This window comes from Garra rufa, chromosome 25 (assembly GCF_049309525.1).
Source record: "Garra rufa chromosome 25, GarRuf1.0, whole genome shotgun sequence".
Lineage (NCBI taxonomy): Eukaryota > Metazoa > Chordata > Actinopteri > Cypriniformes > Cyprinidae > Garra > Garra rufa.
This window is the reverse complement of record NC_133385.1, coordinates 312,578-337,769: the sequence shown is the minus strand read 5'-3', so window position 1 is coordinate 337,769 and position 25,192 is coordinate 312,578. Positions and strand designations below refer to the sequence as shown.

At 37.5% G+C, this 25,192-nt stretch overlaps 2 protein-coding genes across 2 annotated transcripts in view; both read right to left on the bottom strand.

Annotated features, from left to right (window-relative positions):
* The window catches only part of lipcb (lipase, hepatic b), a 24,113-nt gene extending 16,257 nt beyond the window's left edge, over positions 1-7,856 (bottom strand). The window contains exons 1-4 of the mRNA XM_073832382.1: positions 7,853-7,856; positions 7,464-7,697; positions 2,918-3,163; positions 2,727-2,841 (exon numbers count right to left, since the gene is read on the bottom strand). Coding sequence (XP_073688483.1) covers positions 2,727-2,841; positions 2,918-3,163; positions 7,464-7,697; positions 7,853-7,856 — 599 coding nt within the window. The remainder of the gene's footprint in view (positions 1-2,726; positions 2,842-2,917; positions 3,164-7,463; positions 7,698-7,852) is intronic.
* Positions 7,857-14,030: 6,174 nt separating this feature from the next.
* aqp9a (aquaporin 9a) overlaps positions 14,031-25,192 on the bottom strand; it is a 35,402-nt gene continuing 24,240 nt past the window's right edge. The window contains exon 6 of the mRNA XM_073831435.1: positions 14,031-14,956. Coding sequence (XP_073687536.1) covers positions 14,752-14,956 — 205 coding nt within the window. The 3' untranslated portion in view covers positions 14,031-14,751. The remainder of the gene's footprint in view (positions 14,957-25,192) is intronic.

Below are 25,192 nucleotides of genomic sequence, written 5' to 3'. Positions count from 1 at the left end.
AAGTATGGGTAAGCGCTTGTTAGCGATTGAAAAAAACTGTAAAATCACCAACAATCAAAAGTCTGTCAAACTGAGAAACAATACTACTTAAAAAATCAGCAAACTCATGTATGAAGTCTTTGTTTGTCTTTGGAGGACGGTATACAATAGCAATCACTAAGTTTCGTCCCTTTTCAGTTGAAATAACAGTAGCTCAAAACTGGAGAAAGACTCAGATTGTACAGTCCGACAGGTGAAACAGCTTTTGAAAACACATGCTAATGCTGCCTTCATGTGATATGGGAAAGATGATGCTTTCCACTTGTGAAGTGGAAATTCCCAGTGTGTCGTGTTCAGGTGCTTTTGTTGTTATAGTGAAGAGAAACATGGCGGACTCGCAATTTGTCCTCACATGCTACTTTGGTAAAACAGACCAAATAAAATAACATGAGAAAATTGGCTCCTTCAGAACACTGTACCGCACAGCACCCTACTGGAGGCGAACCACGACGAGCTAGCATCTTCTCTTAACGGTATTTTTAAAGACAACACTACGTTTAAATAGCGACGTTATTAAAATCCTTTATGCCCCAGCATTATGGGGGCTACAAACTAACCAACTAAACAGCAGAGAACTTTTAACATCATGCAATGCTTTTCATTCAGTATAGTTTCGTTGCTGTCCGCCATGTTGAAAGGTCAAAGTTTATCCCATCTAGGCAGCTCGGGTATCATAAAAAATTTCGAGCTTTCCAGTGGAAATTACAACGTGAGTGGGTGTTCATGTGCAATTTCGATGTCGGATTTTGGTATTTACCATAATTACGATAGCACATGAAGGCAGCATAAGCCGCCACCCTTCCCAGTTGATCTTGGGCGATTTAGAAATGTACAATTTGAAGGTACAAGTTCAGAAAAGGGACTCACATCCTCAGCTGATAACCAAGTCTCGGTCACAAATAAAAAATCTAAATTGTTCGTTGTAAAAAAAATCATGTAAAATAAATGTCTTATTCACCACCGATCTAACGTTTATCAGAGCCATCTTAATTTGCACTGACTCACCAGTCGGCTGGGTCGCCCGAATTAAAGAACAAAGATTCCTGTGATTTATTCCTCCTCTACGAAAACGTACCAGAGATGACCAAGGCCTCGAAGGAACTTGAAGAACCCAGTAATCTCCACGACGCGAAACGGCCGCCGACAGGTTCAAAGTCCTGGAAAGCCACGAAGGGACATCGTGCAGGCAGACGCATTAGATGTAGTTTTGTCCTAACTGCTATTCCTCCTCGCTTTCCTCTTCGTCTGCGGCGTTTCCTCTGGGAAAAATCCCATGGCGTACGACGTAGACAGGTAGGAATGGATGCCAGTACAGGTGGAGGTGGTCGATTAAAATCATTTACCTCTGGAACGGTGCTAGATAAAAATTCCGCTGCACTTCTTAAATTAAGAAGCTGTTGCCGGTCATACACTATAAGTGTATACGCAGTTTGAGTCAAAAAAGAGCTTAGATAAACTATAGACAGCACAATAAACACAGAGCGCAGACGGCCAGCCACCCACATCGGCCCCATCTTTTGCTAAGGTTGAATTCAGAATAGGTGACTTGACTTGAATTGAATTGATAATTTATATACATAAAATACATTATTTTAATATAATTTGGAATAAATTGTTATGCAATTTGAGTCATTTCAGATGGTTTATGTTTGATCTTTGTGCAACATGAGAGAAAACGCAAAAAAATAGAGCATATCAATTTTAGTTTGTTAATTATGCATTAAGTAGTAATTTATTATTTATTTTATTAATAGCTATTTTAATCTATTTTACCAGATTCCACTGCCAAGCAAAGTAAAATAAATGCTTGCCATAGGCAGCATTTTAATTCTGATCCTGCAGTCAAACACAAACTCCAGATGCCATTTTTCTACTCTCCTGTCTGGTTTGTTTGTCAAACAAAAATGACGGACTCTGCGTTATGATTGGTCAGATCGACTGTTAATCAAACTCCCAACGAAAGGTCATTTGAGCAGCCTAGATTGGGAAAAGTTCAGAAATAACTGGGGCTAAAGAAATGCCAGCAGTTAATGCAATGTGCAAAACTTTTCTCTTTAAATACATTTTTAATGATATAAGGTCTGTGTCATTTGGAGCGATATCTAATTTCTGTGGTCAAAAAATGGATCGCTGCTACAGTAAGCTTAAGTGAATAGCATTGTTAAAATACTTTTATCAATTTAAGCAAATTACAGGAAAAATAAGCCTGCTAACTACATTAAAGAAGACAACTCTGAAACTGGGTTTTTGTAAATAGTGATCTCATATTTTTGTTTTACAAATACTTTGTTTCAAACACTTTAATTACTGAGAACATCTAAACAAAAATCAAGCATTTTAATATAAATCATGGTCGAACCCCATTATATTTTTCATCTAGATAAAAAAACACTAAATTAAATCACTTAATTTAAAACGTTATTATGAATCTATATTTACACAACAATCTTAATGTTTGGAAAATTAAGGCCTGTTAAAAAAAAATCTTATACAATCAGTGGCCCAAATATATCTTGGAACATATTTTAGCAAACATGTTTTTTTATATTTTGAAAAAATATTTTGAAAAAAATCTGAAAGGGCTTTCTAGTCCATATTTTGAAACATTCGTTGGCAAATATATGTTTGGATATTTTGAAAGGGGGGGGGGGTATATTTGAATGCTTGAATGCTTTGCTGTGACTCACAGGATTATGGGTAGTTCTGGGCTCTCTCCTTCTGTCCCGTTGAGTGTGACGGACAGCGAGGCCTCGACGGGTTCGATCAGGTTCTTCAGCAGGACTTTGATCTGGTAGTGAAACACTGGGGAGAGAGTAAGGAGGCGTGTGTGGCGCTATATAAACAGAAACAGGAAACAGCTTCGTTCACACGCACTGACCTCTATAGGGCGCCTCCGGGCCAGTTCTGAGGTACAGGCCTTTAGCGCTCCTCCCCGCTCGTTCGTGTCGCACATCGAAGCCCAGCGTGTTGCAGCGCATCTGCTTGCAGTCCAGACACAGGCCTTTGTTGAAGGTGCTGTCGTCACGGCAACGGTAGCCTATTATTGGCTGGCTGGCGTTGATGAGGGAGTCGGTGAAGAGTTTGACAGAGCGCTCGTGGGCACATTTAATGGTCTTGGGAACACCTATAAAACACAGCGTCTGTGTGTAAATGACTGCGTTCACTGTGCTGTAAAATAGCAGATGAAGCGATGCTGGATTTAGTATGATGACTCTTGTGCTCTGTCTGTCCTATTTTTAATCGTTGGGTGTATGTAAATATGCACTAGGTGGACGCATTTGAGTTGAGTTGGCTGTGCAATGTTTTTATAAGTGGCAAGAGAGGCCAAATATTCAAATATAGCAAACCTCAAAATATTGGATGAGAAGAAAACTCGTAGAACAGAAATAAAACAACGCCAAATATTACAAAATATAACATGGAGAAGTGTATAAATCACTGGTTTTTCTAAAGAAACATAATTCAACTGTGACACCAGCAGGTAAAGTAAAAATTTATCAAATATAAAAATATATACAAATAATAATATATACAAATAACAAAGAGCCCCTAAAGCATGCCATGAGTTTTTTGGGGGCAATGCAGAATGAGCTAGAAAAAATCTCTGTAAAATGGTCGATACAGACATTGTTTAGAAGAACAGCGTACTTTGATTAAAAAGTTGATAAGAGAGGACAAAACATATAAAAAAGTGTAGAAAATGATAGGCTGCTCAGCTGAAATGATATCAAATGGCAAACAAAACCAGAAAGGCGTGAAAGAAAACTAAAAGCGACCATTCGAATTGATTGAAGAATAGCCAAAATGGCAAAGACTCAGCCAATGATCAGCTCCAGGGTGATCAAAGAAAGTCTTAATTTATCTGTAAGTACTGTAACAATTAGAAGACGCCTATGTGAAGACAAGCTATTGGCAAGAAGCCTCTGCAAAGTCCCATTGTTGAAATAAGGACAGATGCTGAAGAGGTTGTAATTTGCCAAAGAACACACTGACTGGCCTAAAGAGAAATGGCACAATGTTTTGTGGACTGAGGAAAGCAAGATTGTTCTTTTTGGGTTTAGGAGCCACAGACAGTTTGTCAGGTGAGGCCCAAACACTGAATTCAAGCCACAGAAGACTGAAGACAGTGAAGCATGAATTCTCATACTATGGTGCTGGGTCTATTTCTCACATTCCAGGGATCGTGGATCAGTTTGAGTACATCAAAATACTCAAAAAGGTCATGTTGCCTTATACTGAAGAGGAAATGGGCTTGAAATGGGTGTTTCAACAAGACAATGACCCCAAACACACCAGTAATGAGCAGCATCTTGGTTCCAGACCAACAAGATTAACGTTATGGAGTGGCTAGACCAGTCCCTGGACCTTAATACCTAGGGGTGTAACGATATGCCTAGGTCACGATACGGTACGTATCCCGATATTGGGTTCACGATACGATACGTATCACGATATTTTGAACAAAAATTAAAACATGAAACTGAAAATAAAACAACAGATTTATTTAAAAAAAATAATAATTCAATAGCTTTCTTAGTTTTACATACAAGGTCACATTTTAAGGTTTAATAAAAACATTCTGTATTAAAATCAACAACTGATAAGGTCTGTCTGTCACTGATTTTTTATTTTTTTATTTAACATGATAGTGATTAAATTGTCAAGATGTCAAATTATTTAAACCTGCTAGCGATGCAAGATTCTATGTGTGCGCGAAACAGAGTCCTACCCGACGGATGACCCGCTATAACAGACGTAACGGTGGAATAATATTTATCTGTCAGGTGCAGTGCGAGTGACAGGCACGGGTATTTGCTCTTTGGACTCAATCCGGTACACGCTGACTGTTCTCAAATGGTCCTGTTCTTGTGTTCGTGGTCTGTCTGAAGACCGTTTAAAAGCCCTTTCACATGGGACGTGTCAAGCGGTGAAATCTCTGAGCGGCTGCCGCTTTCTTTCATAATCTCATTTTACCTGACAAAAACAAAATAAATGAAACGTAATGAAAATACTACATGTGTTATTTGCTTTTTGTCATTTTATGGGACAATGACTAGCGTGGTTTCATGTCAGACACAGTTTATTATGTCATTTTACACATAATTGTATTTTTACTGCGCAGGCTATACTTCACGCATTTTCTGGATTTTTTCTTTTTATTTATAGCCTTTCTCCGTATTTTATGGATCATACAGCTCCGAAATGTTGCCATACTGCTGACTTAAATGAGGAGGGAGGGTCCGCAATCTCTGGGTTGGTTGCCATGTTCCCTCACGTTCTCCTTCAACTAGCTCAACTTTTGCAGGCAGGCGTCACATGATGGGAAAGGTAGTCACAGGGTGTTTTGCGATTCACGCTTATCACACCGCGACACAGGATCGTGGATCTGAGTGTCGCGATTTCAATTTCATATCGCGTATTGTTACAGCTCTATTAATACCATAGAAAACTTGTGGGGTCACATCGAAAATGCTGTTTCTGAGGCAAAAAAGTACAATGGGCCTGGGCTGGAATACCTCTTCACAGGTGCCAGAAGTGGATTGGCTCCGTGCGACACAGATGTGAAGCAGTTCTGGTTAAACAACTAAATATAAGTTCAGTGATTCACAAGAAAGCTAAATCTACGAGATGTTTATGAAGTAAATGTATGACTTTGTAAAGAAAAATGCAGACACTGCTATTTTTTTGAACAGCCTAATATTTATTTATTTTTTCACTTTCAGTAAAGTAATGACAGATTTGGTAAATTTTTCTACTTGTTTTGATTTTGAATAGAATTTGCAGTGTTCCCAATACATTTGTGTGTATTGAAATAAAAGATATTATAACAATTTTGAGCTTTACTCACTTTTTTAGACACACTGCTATTATTTTGAGCACAATATATATACATTTAAGTAACTGTTTATGGTTTTAGTTTTAGTTAACGAATAATAAGCTTGCATTGCACTGGAAACATCTGTCACCAAGACAAATTCCTTATTCAGCTGCTTCTGATTCATCTTTTAAAAACACACTTTGAGACACCTGTGTTTTGTGTAAATAAATTATGTTTATGTTTTTTAAGGAAAACATTTCAGGAACCATTTCAGTACATTTCAGTACCCCCCTGCTCTCCCCCCACTCACCATCATGAGCATCACTGTAAACACAGTGGAGTCATTCAGGTTCCTTGGCAACACCATCTCTCAGGACCTGAAGTGGGACATTCGCATAGACTCCATTGCTAAAAAGGCCCAGCAGAGGCTGTACCTCCTCCGCCAGCTGAGGAAGCTCAACCTGCCACAGGAACTGCTGAAACAGTTTTCTCTGCCATTATTGAAACCGTCCTCTGCACTTCAATTACCATCTGGTTCAGCTCAGCTACCAATTCTGATCTCAGAAGACTACGTCGAATAGTCCGGACTGCTGAACGAATCATTGGTACAACCCTCCCTACCCTTCAAGATCTCTACTTATCCAGAGTACGAAAAAGAGCTGGCAAAATTACTCTGGACCCCTCACATCCAGCACACTCACTTTTTGAACTGTTACCATCCGGTCGGCGCTACAGAGCACTGAGCACTAGAACGACCAGACACCGAAACAGTTTCTTTCCTCAGGCAATCCATCTCATGAACACTTGATTGTGGAACATGCAACACTATTATACACTCTTTATTCATTTTTCAGTTATTTATTTAACGCACATACTTACTTCCATTCAAATGTCTTTGCTATTTTTGCACATTGTCTGTCTTGTATACTTGTATATTGTTCTTTTCATAATATGTATCATCTTGTCACTGTCATTCTGTAGCACTGTGGAGCTTCTGTCACTAAAACAAATTCCTAGTATGTGTAAACATACCTGGCAATAAAGCTCATTCTGATTCTGATTCTGAATGTTCTCCATATAGTGGACTTCTATGGTGCATTTACGACTCTAAACAATGGTTCAAGACATTTAGGGTATGTCAAAAAACACATCTCATTTTCTCTTCCAATTTCAAAATCACTCTACATCACTGTTTTACCTTTTTGTTTAAAGGGTGTTTGATCTTCTTTGCACGTTCACTTCATAAACACTGGGTCGGTTCTACTGCAGCAATGTAGGACGATTTTGAAGTTGAAAACAAAAATGAGATGGGAGTTTTTCGACATACCCTAACTGTCTTGAACCAGAATACACAGAGTACGCATGTGTATCGCAGAGCTAGACAGGATGAATTTTGGAAGCTCAAACTCGCGGGCACCATAAAAGTCCACTATGTGGAGAACATTTCTCTCCAGTATGGAAAAAAAAAACTATTTCTTCATGACTGAAGAAAGACAGACATGAGTACATTACCTGTAATTTTTGCATCCTCTAAATTAATGCAAAAAAATCATATAAAATTAAACCCTATTTTTGTCCACATGGGTGTATGGGGGTTCGGTCGTACCTTGCAGGCCGTACTGGAAGACGTTGCTGTAAATGTCGAGCATCTTGCAGCCGGGCTGAAAGGAGCCTCCGTTGGGGTAGAAGTCCACGTGAGCGACGGTCTGCTTTATTCCCACTCCCGGCATGATGCTGGAGCCGGTGAAGGTGTGGATGGCGTCCACGAACTGAGCGTCGTCCGGAGACAGTCGGTCAAACGCCGGCACACCCTCGAAGTGCGGCGCGGCCGGATCCAGACCTGCGGCACACACAGCAGACACTTCATGATGCTACACTGCCCTTTCACTGACTGGAACAGCATCCAGACTCAGTGATCTGGTCTCTAAATGCTGGTGGAGAATGCGGGCATCTTCCTAGAGAACACAGTTAGTCCGGATGAAGTATCAGACTGACTCATGTCAGGAAGAGTGTTATGCCAGCCGTCAGATGAATAGCCTCTTTTTCCACCTACGCTGATTCACATGTGCGTGTTTGTTTCACTGATGTTTATGGTTCATGTGCGTCTGAGACAAGATGAAGCCCAAGCTCTGTTTGCTCACGTATTTGGCTTCATCTTACCAGTAATGCGGCCCACTTTCCTCCGTCCTCTGAAATGACTTCCAGCGAATCCGGCCACGTGTGCTCCCAGACTGTAGCCGATCAGATGCACATCATCCATGGAGAGCTGCGCCACTTCCTGTCGAGAGAGGAAGTGCCGTCAGAACTCAGTCCACTCTTAGATACCAATGCACATACAGTACGGACTCTTCACAGACTGATAATGATTTCCACACTTAAGGAATTAGTTCACTTCCAGAACAAAAATGTTCGGATAATGTACTCACCCTCTTGTCATCCAAGATGTTCATGTTTTTCTTCCTTCAGTCGTAAAGAAATTTTTTTTTTTTGAGGAAAACATTTCAGGAGTGTTCTCCATATAGTGGACTTCTATGGTGCCCTGAGTTAGAACTTCCAAAATGCAGTTTAAATGCAGCTTTAACAGACTCTAAATGATCCCAGCCGAGGAAGAAGGGTCTTATCTAAAGAAACGATTTGTATACTTTATGACCTCAAATTCTCATCTCATCTTGTCTCTGTGATGCACATGCGTAGTCTGTGTAATCCAGTTCCAGACAGTTAGGGTATGTCGAAAAACTCCTATCTCATTTTCGTCTTCAACTTCAAAATCATCTACATCACTGTTTTACCTTTTTTTGTAAAGCGTGTTTTATCTTCTTTGTATGTTCACATTGTAAACACTGGGTCGGTACTTCTGCAGTAATGTAGGATGATGTTGAAGTCAGCCAAGAAAACAAGATAGGCGTTTTTCAACATACCCTAACTGTATAAAGTATAAAGTATATAAATTATCAATTTGTTTAGAAAATAACCGATTGTTTTGCCCTTCTTAAGACCCTTCTTCCTCGGCTGGGATTGTTTAGAGTCCTTTGAAGCTGCATTTAAACTGCATTTTGGAAGTTCAAACTCAGGGCACCATAGAAGTCCACTATATGGAGAACAATCCTGAAATGTTTTCCTCAAAAAACAAATTTTCTTATCAACTGAAGAAAGAAAGACATGAACATCTGAGATAACAAGGGGGTGAGTTCATTATCTGTAATTTTTTGTTCTGGAAGTGAACTAATCCTTTAATTATTTTTTTCCGCAATTCTAGTACAAGCTTTTCATATTTTAAATAATGTACATATTCTAAACACTACAACTTGTGTTATATTCTCTCAAAGTGATGAACAAACGTTTGTCCAGTAACGTTAATAGAATGTTTGTTCAGAGTGATCTGGTCTTTAATAATGTTTTCAAATGTTATCCTTAGCACAAAAACATTATTATACATCATTCATGGGACATTTTTTTCTGAAACGTTCCAGTAACATTTGCAAAATTATGTTTTTTTCAATTCACAGAATTGCTATTTTGGATTTCTTTACTTTTGCAAAATGATCGGGCCCTTTCTTCCGGAATATGCCTCACAACTCTATTGCAATGCTCTTTTGGCAGGTCTTCCAGCCAGTTCTCAAACCTTTACAATTAATCCAGAATGCGGCTGCAAGATTAATTTTTAATGAGCCGAAAAGAACGTAAGTCACACCTCTCGTCATCAATTTGCACTGGCTACCAATAGCTACTTGCATAAAATTCAGGCATTAATGTTTGCCTACAAAACCACCACTGGCTCTGCACCCCTTACCCTAAATTCATACTTCAGACGTATGTGCCTCTCGAAACTTGTGTTCTGCAAGTTAATGGTTCATTTATAAGTGAATTGGCAAAATCACTTTAACAGACTTTCACATTAAATGTACCCTTCTGGTAAAATGACCTGCCAAACTCAATCAAAATAGCTGAGTCCTTGGCCATCTTCAAGAATCGGCTAAAACACATCTATTCTATCTTTATTTCACCCTCTAACTCTAGCATCCTCTTTTTAAATTCTATTCTAAAAAAAAAACTTTTTTTGCCCTTTTAGACTTATACTCTACTAATTTACTTACTGCTCGTTGTATTTTATCTATCGATTGCTTCCATTGTCCTCTTTTGTAAGTCGCTTTGGATAAAAGCATCTGCTAAATGTCTAAATGTAAATGGGAACACAGGATATATTTGTTGTCGTTTCCGTTTACAACTATACAGGTTTACCCCACTATAATGACTTCCGTTTAAGTTTGGTTCAGCAAACGTTTCCACTGAAGATGTTCATTACCTCCAGCCATTTGAGCAGCGCGGCCACGTCCTGCCCCACCTGTCTGCTGTTCTTGGCTGCGATTGGATAGGGCTGACGCGCCAGATTCCTCCAGTCGCTGATGAGCACGTTGACCCGCTCGAGCCGGACCTTCAGCGCAGAAGCCAGATCGAAGATCCACGTCTCCATGAGTCCATTTATCTGAGAGCGGGAGGAAGAGCTGACCTCATTCACACACAAACATGCGGCAAAACAATGCAATCGGTCAAAGTCTTTGCCCGTTTCCTCCTTCTTGAGGAAATTCCTGTCTGCTCTACATGTTTGTTGACTCAAGAACTGAGTCGTAAAGCAGCGATACGCGTCGACTAACAGGCAGTGAACACAGATATGATCCCGTTTGCCTGAGAAACAACTCTGTGAGCGTTAAACAGATGTGTGTTGTGTAAAGCTCACTATTGTTCTCTGAATTCAGATTGGAGAAAGTGTTTCTATAGGAGGAACTTTCATCAAAGCGTTGATCTTCAGCAGGTTTTATAAAGGTATAGATTTACAAATACTGAAGACATTTTCAAGAACAAGTAAAGAAAGCACAATACATACTTTTTGTCAACTTAATGAGCAACAATTGAGAGTTTTAGAAATGCAACTACTATCCATTACTTTTTAAAGCATTTTACAAAAACAGCTTAAGTTTGGAATATATCTGCTCCTAAGTGCTAGAATACGTAAATAATAAATTTTACTGTTCCTTCTTATCAAACTGCAATATAGACCTCAGTATTTCTGTCTTGTTATTAGGGCTGGGCGATTTAAAAAAAAAAAAAAGTTTTTTTTCAGAACGTTTGACCGATCCTGTTTTTTTTTTTTTACGATTTTTAACTCATCAACTAAAAAAAAATTAACAACAGTAACTTTTTCTTTATTGGGTTAGGGTAAAAATTCTATTCCAATTGCTTCACACATGAAGTTGTCAACATGATGATAATGTTAAACAAATCACTTAATAGTTAAATTAGTTAAATAACTCTATGCCTAAAAGATCCATGCATTACAACTACATCCTCTACAAACTTGTCTTATACATGTTATATGTTTAGAAATAATAGGCTACAAGATAAAGGCTTCAAAAAAATTCTCAACAAATAATTAAAATCTGAAAATTGCATGTTTGTATACTGTACACTTTCATTCATTCATTTAAACAGTTACATGTATCTATATTTCTGCCTCTGTATATAGTGCATTATTATAATTTTCTGTTGTATTAGTGTTATACTCCATCTCCTATATCTGCTGCACTAGTTTGTACTGTCCACACTTTCTTCTGCACTGAAATCTCTTGTGTGCAAACATACGTGAATGAATCGATAAAATCAGAAAAATCACCCAGCCCTACTTGTTTTCCAGTACAAATATCTAAATATCCTTAAATCAAGATACATTTACTAGAGATGCGGAATGACATGAAATATGTCTTATATAGTATTATATGTTTTATGCCTTAAGTGAGTTTTCGATTAGAATGAGAACAAATATCTGTTAATGGAATCCGAAAACAAGTTTTCATTCTGTCAGATATTTGTTCTTATAAATGTTTCTTGATTTAACCCTTGTGTGACCTTATTGACATTTTTGTCCATTTCAGTTTTGTTTTTTGTTATAAGTGTGCCTGTGTTAATGCCAACTGCATACATTTTGGCTCAGGTGTTTATTTTTAATATTAAATATTTCACCCTCATTTCCTTCAAAAAATCAATTTTACCCTCTGTACAAAAAATACTTACACTCAGGACCTTAAGGACAAAAATGTCCACATTGAAACCCATTAAAACTCCAATTTTTCAACCCAGGGCCATTTGACTATAGCAATATTTGCTAATAGGCATTCATTCTATCAGCAAGGCTTTTACATTTTTACCATTTTTTATTAGATTGTGCCATTTTTTCAAATTTGGCATATACATAAAAAAAAATCGAACACTACATAAATATAAATGACTCAAAATTAACGTTGTTGTTCTTCACTGACACACCCAAGAAGCTAATAAGCAAAGAAAAAAAATTCTCCTCAACATTTAGTATATGGAAATTAACTACTATTTTTCATTTTTTCATAAAAAAAAAACACCTGTGGCATTATGCAAACTAACCATAGTTTAAAGGGATACAATTCAGAAAATTAACGAATGTTTGGTATCTATGGATAGAACAGATGCTGGTTAAAAAATCATCAGTGAAAGTGGAAAAAATTATTAATAAATCATATTTCATGACAGTTTTTGGACATGGACATTTTCATCAATTTTGCACCTATGTGTAACTTCTTTTTTGAATGCACAAGGGTTAAGGACTTTTATATATTAGTACTGGAAAACAAGAACAAAACACTGAGGAAGATACTCATTCTTTGCAGTTCACGCAACGTTTCTGCTCTCATTTGTGGAGGGGTGTATTAAGACTTCTTCAGACTTCTCTCACCTTCCAGCCGTGTATAATCAGCACCAGCGGGTCGCTGTGGTTGTAGGCGCATCTGTGGAGGGTTTCGGTCCGGAACGGGACCACGGCGCAGGTCTCCTCAAACACGCTCCCCTCGTGATACAGATGGAAGCTGGACTTCAGCACTGTCCTTACTGGAGGAGTCTCTGCTAAAATTAAACCCAGATGTGTAATTTCAGAGCACGAAGCCCCGTCCCATCACGCCGTCCTGCGGCTTTCAGGACTTTCCGTGGCAAACGTTCAAAGGGCTTCTCTGAGAACATGCAATTACACAGAGAAGTCTGCTGTGTCTAAAATAAGAGCTCCATCACATACTGTAAACCGGTCGGTGGTTCAGGAATCATGTTCTTACCTGTGAAGTTGGAATCTCCTCTTACAGATGCTGCAATGGCACTCAAGAGGAGTAAAGCACTCAGGACTCTCATGGTCATCCGGAGGGGTCAGGAGTTCTTCCTGTGTATCCGCGTCTGCTCCGCTGCCTGAGGACGACAGTCTGACTGAAGAAAGAGAGAGAAAAGGGGCGGAGCCTGACTGACTCTCCCCTCTGATTGGCTGCTGGTTCTGGCTCTGTTTGAAGAGGGTTAATTGCAAAGAAATGCTGCCACTAAATGTTCTGAAGTTTTGATTGATCTCCAATAGATGAGCAAATGCTTGTCCTCCTTCAGAAGAATAACGTCTCAATGTTATTCCCAAGAGCGCGTATCACTCTGATCAGGGTCTGAATAAGCGTCATTCATAAACTGATTCATTGTTTTATTTGAAATAGATCATATCTGTTGCCTAAGATCAAGCCAGCGCATGTTTCAAACACTTCCAGTAAGTTGAAAGTGAAAGCAACATTTAACCTGTTATTACAGTCATCTGAAACTCAACAACAAATTCCATTCCTTGAAAAAGTACCATTTTAGTAAATGGTCACAGTAACCCTAACTATCATGCACTGCTTTTTATAAATCTAAGTGAAAATATGTTTTATATATATATATATATATATATATATATATATATATATATATATACTTTTTTTGACCAAGTTGAATGTCAAACTCATAACTATGTAGACCTGTGTAATCTAGACTGAACAGGGAAAGGTTAATCTAAAGAACTGAAGAAAAAAATAACATTAACTAACAAACACACTTGGTAAAATAACTGAAAATAAGCTAAACTATAACTAAGTCCAAAGTACAATAACCTGTAATAACCATAACATGGCATTTGTTAATTGAGAGACGCAGCTTCAGTGTTGATGAAGATGAATGTGTTCATCTGTCATTCACCCTCAGTAGACAGCAGCAGATTTGTCCAGACATGAACAGAACCTCCACATGCAAACATCCGACACGTGTTTGTAAGCAAGACAAATCTGCTGTGAAAAGTTCAGCAAAAGTTCCGTTTATTTCAGCAAAAAAAAAAAAAAAAATTTACAGTTAAAGTCAGAGGATTTCATTACAAAAGATCTACTTTTTACCAAAGACTTTCAAAAACAACAAGTCGATAAAAGAAGCCTGATCTACAAACACATGAACATAACCATAAATATCATAGACGATATATGAATGACAACAAGCTGAAATAACACTTACATTTAACATGAAAACTCAACAATGGTGCCCTAGTGGGAAATCTCTCACAGCTCTTTATGACAATCGCTAATCTTTGCCGCGAACCATTAGACTCACGTGTGTGACAGTCCTGCTCAGACAAGCATGTGTGTCGGGTCGTTTCATGATCAATGTTGTCAGTCAATGTGCTTTTAAAGTTTGGCGGTTTTTGCTTTAATTTGGACAGAATTCCTGACAGGATGTTCCTGATGTGTTTCCATCACTCTAGAAGGAACAGCCGTTGAATTGTTTGCTCTGGGTTCGGTATAATATTAACACATCAGCAAAATACAATCAGATGTTACATAGAGTGGAGGATTATGGGACACACGGGGTGACAGACGAGAAGCTCTTACACGAATCAATCAGTAGAAACTCGTTCATTATTTGAGCTGTGAAGGTGGATGAAGGTCTGCTTCTGTCACTGATGAGTTTACTCATGTAAACAGTGTACGAAAATGAGTTTACCGGCTTTACTTGGTCACGACAGGAATTCTACTGATCTCTGGATTTTAGCTCATGTTGATCATCTCGTATTTGTCCTTCAGACTGCTGTCCTCGTCGTCCTCCTCATCCTCCTCTTCCTCAGGTTCTTCGTGAGGTTTGTCGTTGTGGTTGGAGTGATGAAGCTCAATCAACAGGAAGTAGATCACAGCACCGGCGACGCCCCCTACCAACGGCCCGGCAACAGGGATCCACCACCAGTAATCTGCAGTGCTGCACACAACAATATAAATGACCAAATGATCATAATATAATCACTGAATCATCATAATATATCACTGAAGCATTATAATATATCACCAAATCATCACAATATATTGCCTAATCATCATAAGATCACCACATCATCATAATATATCACAGAATCATTATATCACTGAATATCACTAAATCATCATGCCTCTAAATCATAACATCAAAAAAATCATCATAATATATCACCTAATTATCATATTACTAAATCACTGCCAAACCATCATAATATATCACTGAAAATCATCATAATATGTCACTGAATCATTACATCACAGAATCATCATATCACCAAATCATTAATAATATACAGTACAGACCAAAAGTTTGAACACACCTTCTCATTCAACTATCTGTACTGTATATTTTTCTGTTTATTAAAGTTTTTACTCTACATTTGTGCAGTTTTCAGTGGGTTAGTGATATTTTTTAAATATATATAAATTAATAAATAAATATTTTTTTAAATGGGTTTTTATACAAAAACTTTTTTATGTAAAATTCACTTTATAAAAGACCCACATTTCTAACTTTAATTCATGGGGATAACATGGATAATTTCACATGGTTTAGTGTAAGATTTTTGCCCATCTTTTGGAAAATCCAGTTTTAAAAGTAAAAAAAAACAAAAAACTTTTACAAATAGGTGGCTGCAGAGCTCCACTATTTGCTATTTGCTATTTGACCACCACATATCTACAGTACAGACCAAAGGTTTGGATTCATTTGAATGAGAAGGTGTGTTCAAACTTTTGGTCTTTACTGTATTACCAAATCATCATAATTTATAACCGAATCACGTAATCATATCATAGAATCATACCTGATTCACTGAAACTCATCATAATGTCACTGAATCATCAATCACAGAATCATCATATCACCAAATCAATAATATATTACCAAATCATCATAACATATCACCAAATCATCATAATTTATAACTGTATCATGTAATCATATCATAGAAGCATAACTGAAATATGGCACAAAATTATTATATCACCAAATCATCATGATAATCACTGAATTATGATATCACTGAATATCTCCAAATCACCATGCCGCTGAATCATTATAATACATCAGAAATCATCATAATATATCACCTAACCATCATATCACTAAATCATTGCCAAACCATCATAATATATCAATGAAAATCATCATAAGTCACTGAATCATTATATCACAGAATCATCATATCACCAAATCATTAATAATATATCACCAAATCATCATAAATTATAACCGAATCACGTAATCATATCATATAATCATAACTGAAACAGCACAAAATTATTATAATCACCAAATCATCATAATAATCACAGAATCATTATATCACTGAATATCACCAAATCATCATGCCACTGAATCACAATACATAAAGAAATCATCATAATATAACACCTAATCATCATATCTAAGATATCTAAGATATCATATCTATCATATCTAAGAAGAAGAATCATCATATCACTAAATCATTGCCAAACCATCATGATATATTACTAAAAATCATCATAATATATCAAAGAATCATCATATTACCAAATCATTAATAATATATCACCAAAACATCATGCCCCTGAATAATAATACATAAAAAAAAATCATAATACATCACAGAACCATCATATCACCAAATCATTAATAATATATGACCAAATCATCATATTACCAAATCATCATAATTTATAACCTAATGACGTAATCATATCATATAATCATAACTGAAACATAGTACAAAATTATTATAATCACCAAATCATCATAACAATCACAGTCATTATATCACTGAATATCACCAAATCATCATGCCGCTGAATCACAATACATAAAAAAATCATCATAATATATCACCTAACCATCATATCACTAAATCATTGCCAAACCATCATAATATCACTAAACATCATCATAAGTCACTGAATCATTATATCACAGAATCATCATATCACCAAATCATTAATAATATATTACCAAATCATCATAATTTATAACCTAATGATGTAATCATATCATAGAATCATAACTGAAACATAGCACAAAATTATTATAATCTCCAATCATCATAATAATCACAGAATCATTATATCACTGAATATCACCAAATCATCATAATAATCTCTGAATTATTATGTCACTGAATATCACCAAATCATCATGATAATCACTGAATTATGATATCACTGAATATCTCCAAATCACCATGCCGCTGAATCATTATAATACATCAGAAATCATCATAATATATCACCTAACCATCATATCACTAAATCATTGCCAAACCATCATAATATATCACTGAAAATCATCATAAGTCACTGAATCATTATATCACAGAATCATCAGATCACCAAATCATTAGTAATATATTACCAAATCATCATGCCACTGAATCACAATACATAAAAAAATCATCATAATATAACACCTAATCATCATATCACTAAATCATTGCCAAACCATCATAATATATCAATAAAATCATCATAAGTCACTGAATCATTATATCACAGAATCATCATATCACCAAATCATTAATAATATATCACCAAATCATCATAAATTATAACCGAATCACGTAATCATATCATATAATCATAACTGAAACAGCACAAAATTATTATAATCACCAAATCATCATAATAATCACAGAATCATTATATCACTGAATATCACCAAATCATCATGCCACTGAATCACAATACATAAAGAAATCATCATAATATAACACCTAATCATCATATCTAAGATATCTAAGATATCATATCTATCATATCTAAGAAGAAACATCATATCACTAAATCATTGCCAAACCATCATGATATATTACTAAAAATCATCATAATATATCAAAGAATCATCATATTACCAAATCATTAATAATATATCACCAAAACATCATGCCCCTGAATAATAATACATAAAAAAATCATAATACATCACAGAACCATCATATCACCAAATCATTAATAATATATGACCAAATCATCATATTACCAAATCATCATAATTTATAACCTAATGACGTAATCATATCATATATTCATAACTGAAACATAGTACAAAATTATTATAATCACCAAATCATCATAACAATCACAGTCATTATATCACTGAATATCACCAAATCATCATGCCACTGAATCACAATACATAAAAAAATCATCATAATATATCACCTAACCATCATATCACTAAATCATTGCCAAACCATCATAATATCACTAAACATCATCATAAGTCACTGAATCATTATATCACAGAATCATCATATCACCAAATCATTAATAATATATGACCAAATCATCATATTACCAAATCATCATAATTTATAACCTAATGACGTAATCATATCATATATTCATAACTGAAACATAGTACAAAATTATTATAATCACCAAATCATCATAACAATCACAGTCATTATATCACTGAATATCACCAAATCATCATGCCACTGAATCACAATACATAAAAAAATCATCATAATATATCACCTAACCATCATATCACTAAATCATTGCCAAACCATCATAATATCACTAAACATCATCATAAGTCACTGAATCATTATATCACAGAATCATCATATCACCAAATCATTAATAATATATTACCAAATCATCATAATTTATAACCTAATGATGTAATCATATCATAGAATCATAACTGAAACATAGCACAAAATTATTATAATCACCAATCATCATAATAATCACAGAATCATTATATCACTGAATATCACCAAATCATCATAATAATCTCTGAATTATTATGTCACTGAATATCACCAAATCATCATGCAACTGAATCACAATGCATAGAAAAATCTTCATAATATATCACCTAACCATCATAATATATCACTAAAAATCATCATAAGTCACTGAATCATTATATCACAGAATCATCATATCACCAAATCATGTAATCATATCATATAATTATAACAGAAACAGCACAAAATTATTATATCACCAAATCATCACAATATAACACTGAATTATTAAATTATAATCACAGAATCATCATAATATATCACCAAAAGATAGACACTATACAATAACTAATCACTATACACTATAAAATTACTAAAAAGTTAACTAAAATTTAAATGTAAAGAGAAAATATAAAAATAATAACTACTTCAAAATATTAATAAACACTATACTATTATATTAATGATACTTTGATAAAACTGTAATAAAAATATTTTATATTAATAAGACTGAAATAACACTGGTGAAGAACAGCTGATGATTACAGTGCCGACTGGATTTAGTTTTTTTATTTACTTTGAACATCATGTGTTTTTTTACGATTATGATACTTGTTCATTCTGTTTTCTGTGAGGGTTTGTGTAGAGTTCAGAAATTGAAAGTATCATTGACCTGATTGAAAAATTCTGTAAGTCTGTGAGACGAGCACACTAATACAATCAAACAAACATAATGTGAAGCTGCACGACCGTCACATTTAAAGCTCTTGAATGCATTTGATATTACGTAATGAACCGATCAATAGAGAGAGAGAGAGTGTGTGTGTGTGTGTGTGTGTGTGTGTGTGTGTGTGTGTGTGTGTGTGTGTGTGTGTGTGTGTGCAGCATGTTATTAGACTGTCAGAGCTCATTAACTCAAACTCACCACTAGTGTTGTTTTTGGCGGCCGATTTTCATTTTAGTTTTAGTCTAGTCTTTGTGTGAACCTAACATTTTAGTTTTTATTAGTTTTAGTCAAGTTCATACACCTTTTAGTCTAGTCAAGTTTTAGTCGACTAAAAGTCTGAGCATTTTAGTCTTATTTTAGTCAGAATTACCCATGACTATTTTAGTCTAGTTTTAGTCGATGAAAACTAATGACATTTTAGTCTAGTTTTAGTCGACGAAAACTGATTACATTTAGTCTATTTTTAGTAATGCAATTTTATTTAACCCAGTCAATATAGTATAAGTACCTAGAATAGACAAAACCAAAGTTTTCTTTTAGCTAAACCCATTTCAAACAAGGTTATCTTATTATATTTTTGTTACACTATAGGCTGAAAAATGCATCCATTGCAGAAGATGCTCTAATTTGAATTTACAACATTTATTTTACCTACCAAACATGTTAGAAGTACACACACATAAATAAAAATTTAATAAAAACAATAAATAAAATAGCATCACATGACAATGCCAGGAAAAAAAAAAACAGAGAAACAAGGTTTGAATGGTCAAGCTACAATTTACTAAAAATTAATGATGTGACGTTCGACACAGAAGCTTCGAATAATAATATTAATCAACTTAACAATATTCTTAATTTACTTGATCATCTATGCATACAAGAATCTTTTGTACTTTTGTTTTTTTTTTTAAGTTTATTTACAGATTAATTCATTTATACCTTCTGTAAGTAAAATATTTCTTATGGTTTTCTTAGCATAAATTTATTTATTTTATGAAATTGTCCAAAAATTGCTTGGACAACTAGGATGCAAAAGAAACGTTTTCCACCTTTGACCACAAGATGTCATTAGTGTACAACGTGTTGAAAAGCTTCGAGTAATGAACCCTTTTAGATACAGTTGATCCCGTTGGTGCTTCGAAAAGCTTTTTTTTTTTAGTAGAAAAAAAATGTATGTGTTCTTCCTTCTTTTTCCCCCAAATATGAACCCTATCTGGCCGGGCATTGGTCCCTTTATCTGTGTCAGACTTAACTTTGTTTGTGGGCGTCTTCTAGATAATGCAGCGAGTGGAGCTTAAGGGAGTGACGCCGCTCGCTTGCGGCTTAGGCTAGAAGGGATACAGCTCTGGCTACTGGGCATGCGCACATCAATCTAACATTCTAACATTTCGTTTCGTCTCGTTTTCGTCAACGAAAATAAAGAGACATTTTAGCATAGTTTTTATTTTGTAAACAACATTTAGTCTAGTTTTTAATCGTCAACGATATTTCATAATACATTTTATATAGTCATCGTCACATGACCAGCATTTTCGTTTCGTCTTGTCTCGTTTTCGTCACGTGATAAAGGTTCGTTGACGATGATATTTAGTCATAATTTTCGTTGACGAAAGCAACACTACTCACCACTGAACACAAACTGAGTGAGTCACTTACCTAGACAGCATTTAATGCAACATATTTCAGTAGACAGCAAAATTGTCACTGAAACCTAAAACCTACCCTACCACCAGAACACACTCACACCTGAACACACTCACACTCAAACACACTCACACGAGAACACACTCACACTCAAACACACTCACACCAGAACACACTCACACTAAAACACACTCACACGAGAACACACTCACACTCAAACACACTCACACGAGAACACACTCACACTCAAACACACTCACACTCAAACACACTCACACTCAAACACACTCACACTAAAACACACTCACACGAGAACACACTCATAACTGAACACACTCATAACTGAACACACTCACACGAGAACACACTCACACTCAAACACACTCACACTCAAACACACTCACACTCAAACACACTCACACTAAAACACACTCACACGAGAACACACTCATAACTGAACACACTCACACTCAAACACACTCACACGAGAACACACTCACACTCAAACACACTCACACTCAAACACACTCACACCAGAACACACTCACACTAAAACACACTCACACGAGAACACACTCATAACTGAACACACTCACACTCAAACACACTCACACGAGAACACACTCACACCAGAACACACTCACACTCAAACACACTCACACTCAAACACACTCACACCAGAACACACTCACACCAGAACACACTCACACTCAAACACACTCACACCAGAACACACTCACACTCATAACTGAACACACTCACACTCAAACACACTCACACCAGAACACACTCACACTCAAACACACTCACACCAGAACACACTCACACTCAAACACACTCACACTCAAACACACTCACACCAGAACACACTCACACGAGAACACACTCACACTCATAACTGAACACACTCACACTCAAACACACTCACACCAGAACACACTCACACTCAAACACACTCACACCAGAACACACTCACACCAGAACACACTCACACTCAAACACATTCACACCAGAACACACTCACACCAGAACACTCACACTCAAACACACTCACACGAGAACACACTCACACTCATAACTGAACACACTCACACTCCAAACACACTCACACCAGAACACACTCACACGAGAACACACTCATAACTGAACACACTCACACTCAAACACACTCACACGAGAACACACACTCAGACTCAAACACACTCACACTCAAACACACTCACACCAGAACACACTCACACTCAAACACACTCACACCAGAACACACTCATAACTGAACACACTCACACTAGAGCACACTCAGACCAGAACACACTCACCCTAGAGCACACTCAGACCAGAACACACTCACACCTGAACACACTCACACTAGAGCACACTCAGACCAGAACACACTTACACTAGAGCACACTCAGACCAGAACACACTTACACTAGAGCACACTCAGACCAGAACACACTTACACTAGAGCACACTCAGACCAGAACACACTCACGACTGAACACACTCACACTAGAGCACACTCAGACCAGAACACACTCACACTAGAGCACACTCAGACCAGAACACACTCACACCTGAACACACTCACACTAGAGCACACTCAGACCAGAACACACTCACACCTGAACACACTCACACCTGAACACACTCACACTAGAGCACACTCAGACCAGAACACACTCACACTAGAGCACACTCAGACCAGAACACACTCACACTAGAGCACACTCAGACCAGAACACACTCACACTAGAGCACACTCAGACCACAACACACTCACACCTGAACACACTCACACTAGAGCACACTCAGACCAGAACACACTCACACCTGAACACACTCACACTAGAGCACACTCAGACCAGAACACACTCACACCTGAACACACTCACACTAGAGCACACTCAGACCAGAGCACACTCACACTAGAGCACACTCAGACCAGAACACACTCACACCTGAACACACTCACACTAGAGCACACTAAGACCAGAACACACTCACACCAGAACACACTCACACTCAGACAGAACACACTCAGACCAGAATACACTCACACCTGAACATACTCACACTAGAGCACACTCAGATCAGAACACTCTCACACCAGAACACACTCACATCTTAACACACTCACACCTGAACACACTCACACTAGAGCACACTCAGATCAGAACACTCTCACACCAGAACACACTCAGACAGAACACACTCACACCTGAACACACTCACACTCGAACACACTCAGACCAGAACACACTCACACTAGAGCACACTCAGACCAGAACACACTCAGACCAGAACACACTCACACCTGAACACACTCACACCAGAACACACTCAGACCAGAACACACTCAGATTGGAACACTCTCACACCAGAACACACTCACATCTGAACACACTCACACCTGAACACACTAGAGCACACTCAGATCAGAACACTCTCAAACCAGAACACACTCAGACAGAACACACTCAGACCAGAACACACTCACACCTGAACATACTCACACTCGAACACACTCAGACCAGAACACACTCACACCTGAACATACTCACACTCGAACACACAGACCAGAACACACTCACACTAGAGCACACTCAGACCAGAACACACTCACACTAGAGCACACTCAGACCAGAACACACTCACACTAGAGCACACTCAGACCAGAACACACTCACACCTGAACACACTCACACTAGAGCACACTCAGACCAGAACACACTTACACTAGAGCACACTCAGACCAGAACACACTTACACTAGAGCACACTCAGACCAGAACACACTTACACTAGAGCACACTCAGACCAGAACACACTCACACCTGAACACACTCACACTAGAGCACACTCAGACCAGAACACACTCACACTAGAGGACACTCAGACCAGAACACACTCACACTAGAGCACACTCAGACCAGAACACACTCACACCTGAACACACTCACACTAGAGCACACTCAGACCAGAACACACTCACACCTGAACACACTCACACTAGAGCACACTCAGACCAGAACACACTCACACTAGAGCACACTCAAACCAGAACACACTCACACTAGAGCACACTCAGACCAGAACACACTCACACTAGAGCACACTCAGACCACAACACACTCACACCTGAACACACTCACACTAGAGCACTCAGACCAGAACACTCACACCTGAACACACTCTCACTAGAGCACACTCAGACCAGAACACACTCACACCTGAACACACTCACACTAGAGCACACTCAGACCAGAACACACTCACACCTGAACACACTCACACTAGAGCACACTCACACTAGAGCACACTCAGACCAGAACACACTCACACTAGAGCACACTCAGACCAGAACACACTCACACTAGAGCACACTAAGACCAGAACACACTCACACCAGAACACACTCACACTCAGACAGAACACACTCAGACCAGAATACACTCACACCTGAACATACTCACACTAGAGCACACTCAGATCAGAATACTCTCACACCAGAACACACTCACATCTTAACACACTCACACCTGAACACACTCACACTAGAGCACACTCAGATCAGAACACTCTCACACCAGAACACACTCAGACAGAACACACTCACACCTGAACACACTCACACTCGAACACACTCAGACCAGAACACACTCACACTAGAGCACACTCAGACCAGAACACACTCAGACCAGAACACACTCACACCTGAACACACTCAGATCAGAGCACTCTCACACCAGAACACACTCAGACCAGAACACACTCAGATTGGAACACTCTCACACCAGAACACACTCACATCTGAACACACTCACACCTGAACACACTCACACCTGAACACACTCAGATCAGAACACTCTCAAACCAGAACACACTCAGACAGAACACACTCAGACCAGAACACACTCACACCTTAACATACTCACACTCGAACACACTCAGACCAGAACACACTCACACCTGAACATACTCACACTCGAACACACAGACCAGAACTTACTCACACTAGAGCACACTCAGACCAGAACACACTCACACCAGAACACACTCACACTAGAGCACACTCAGACCAGAACACACTC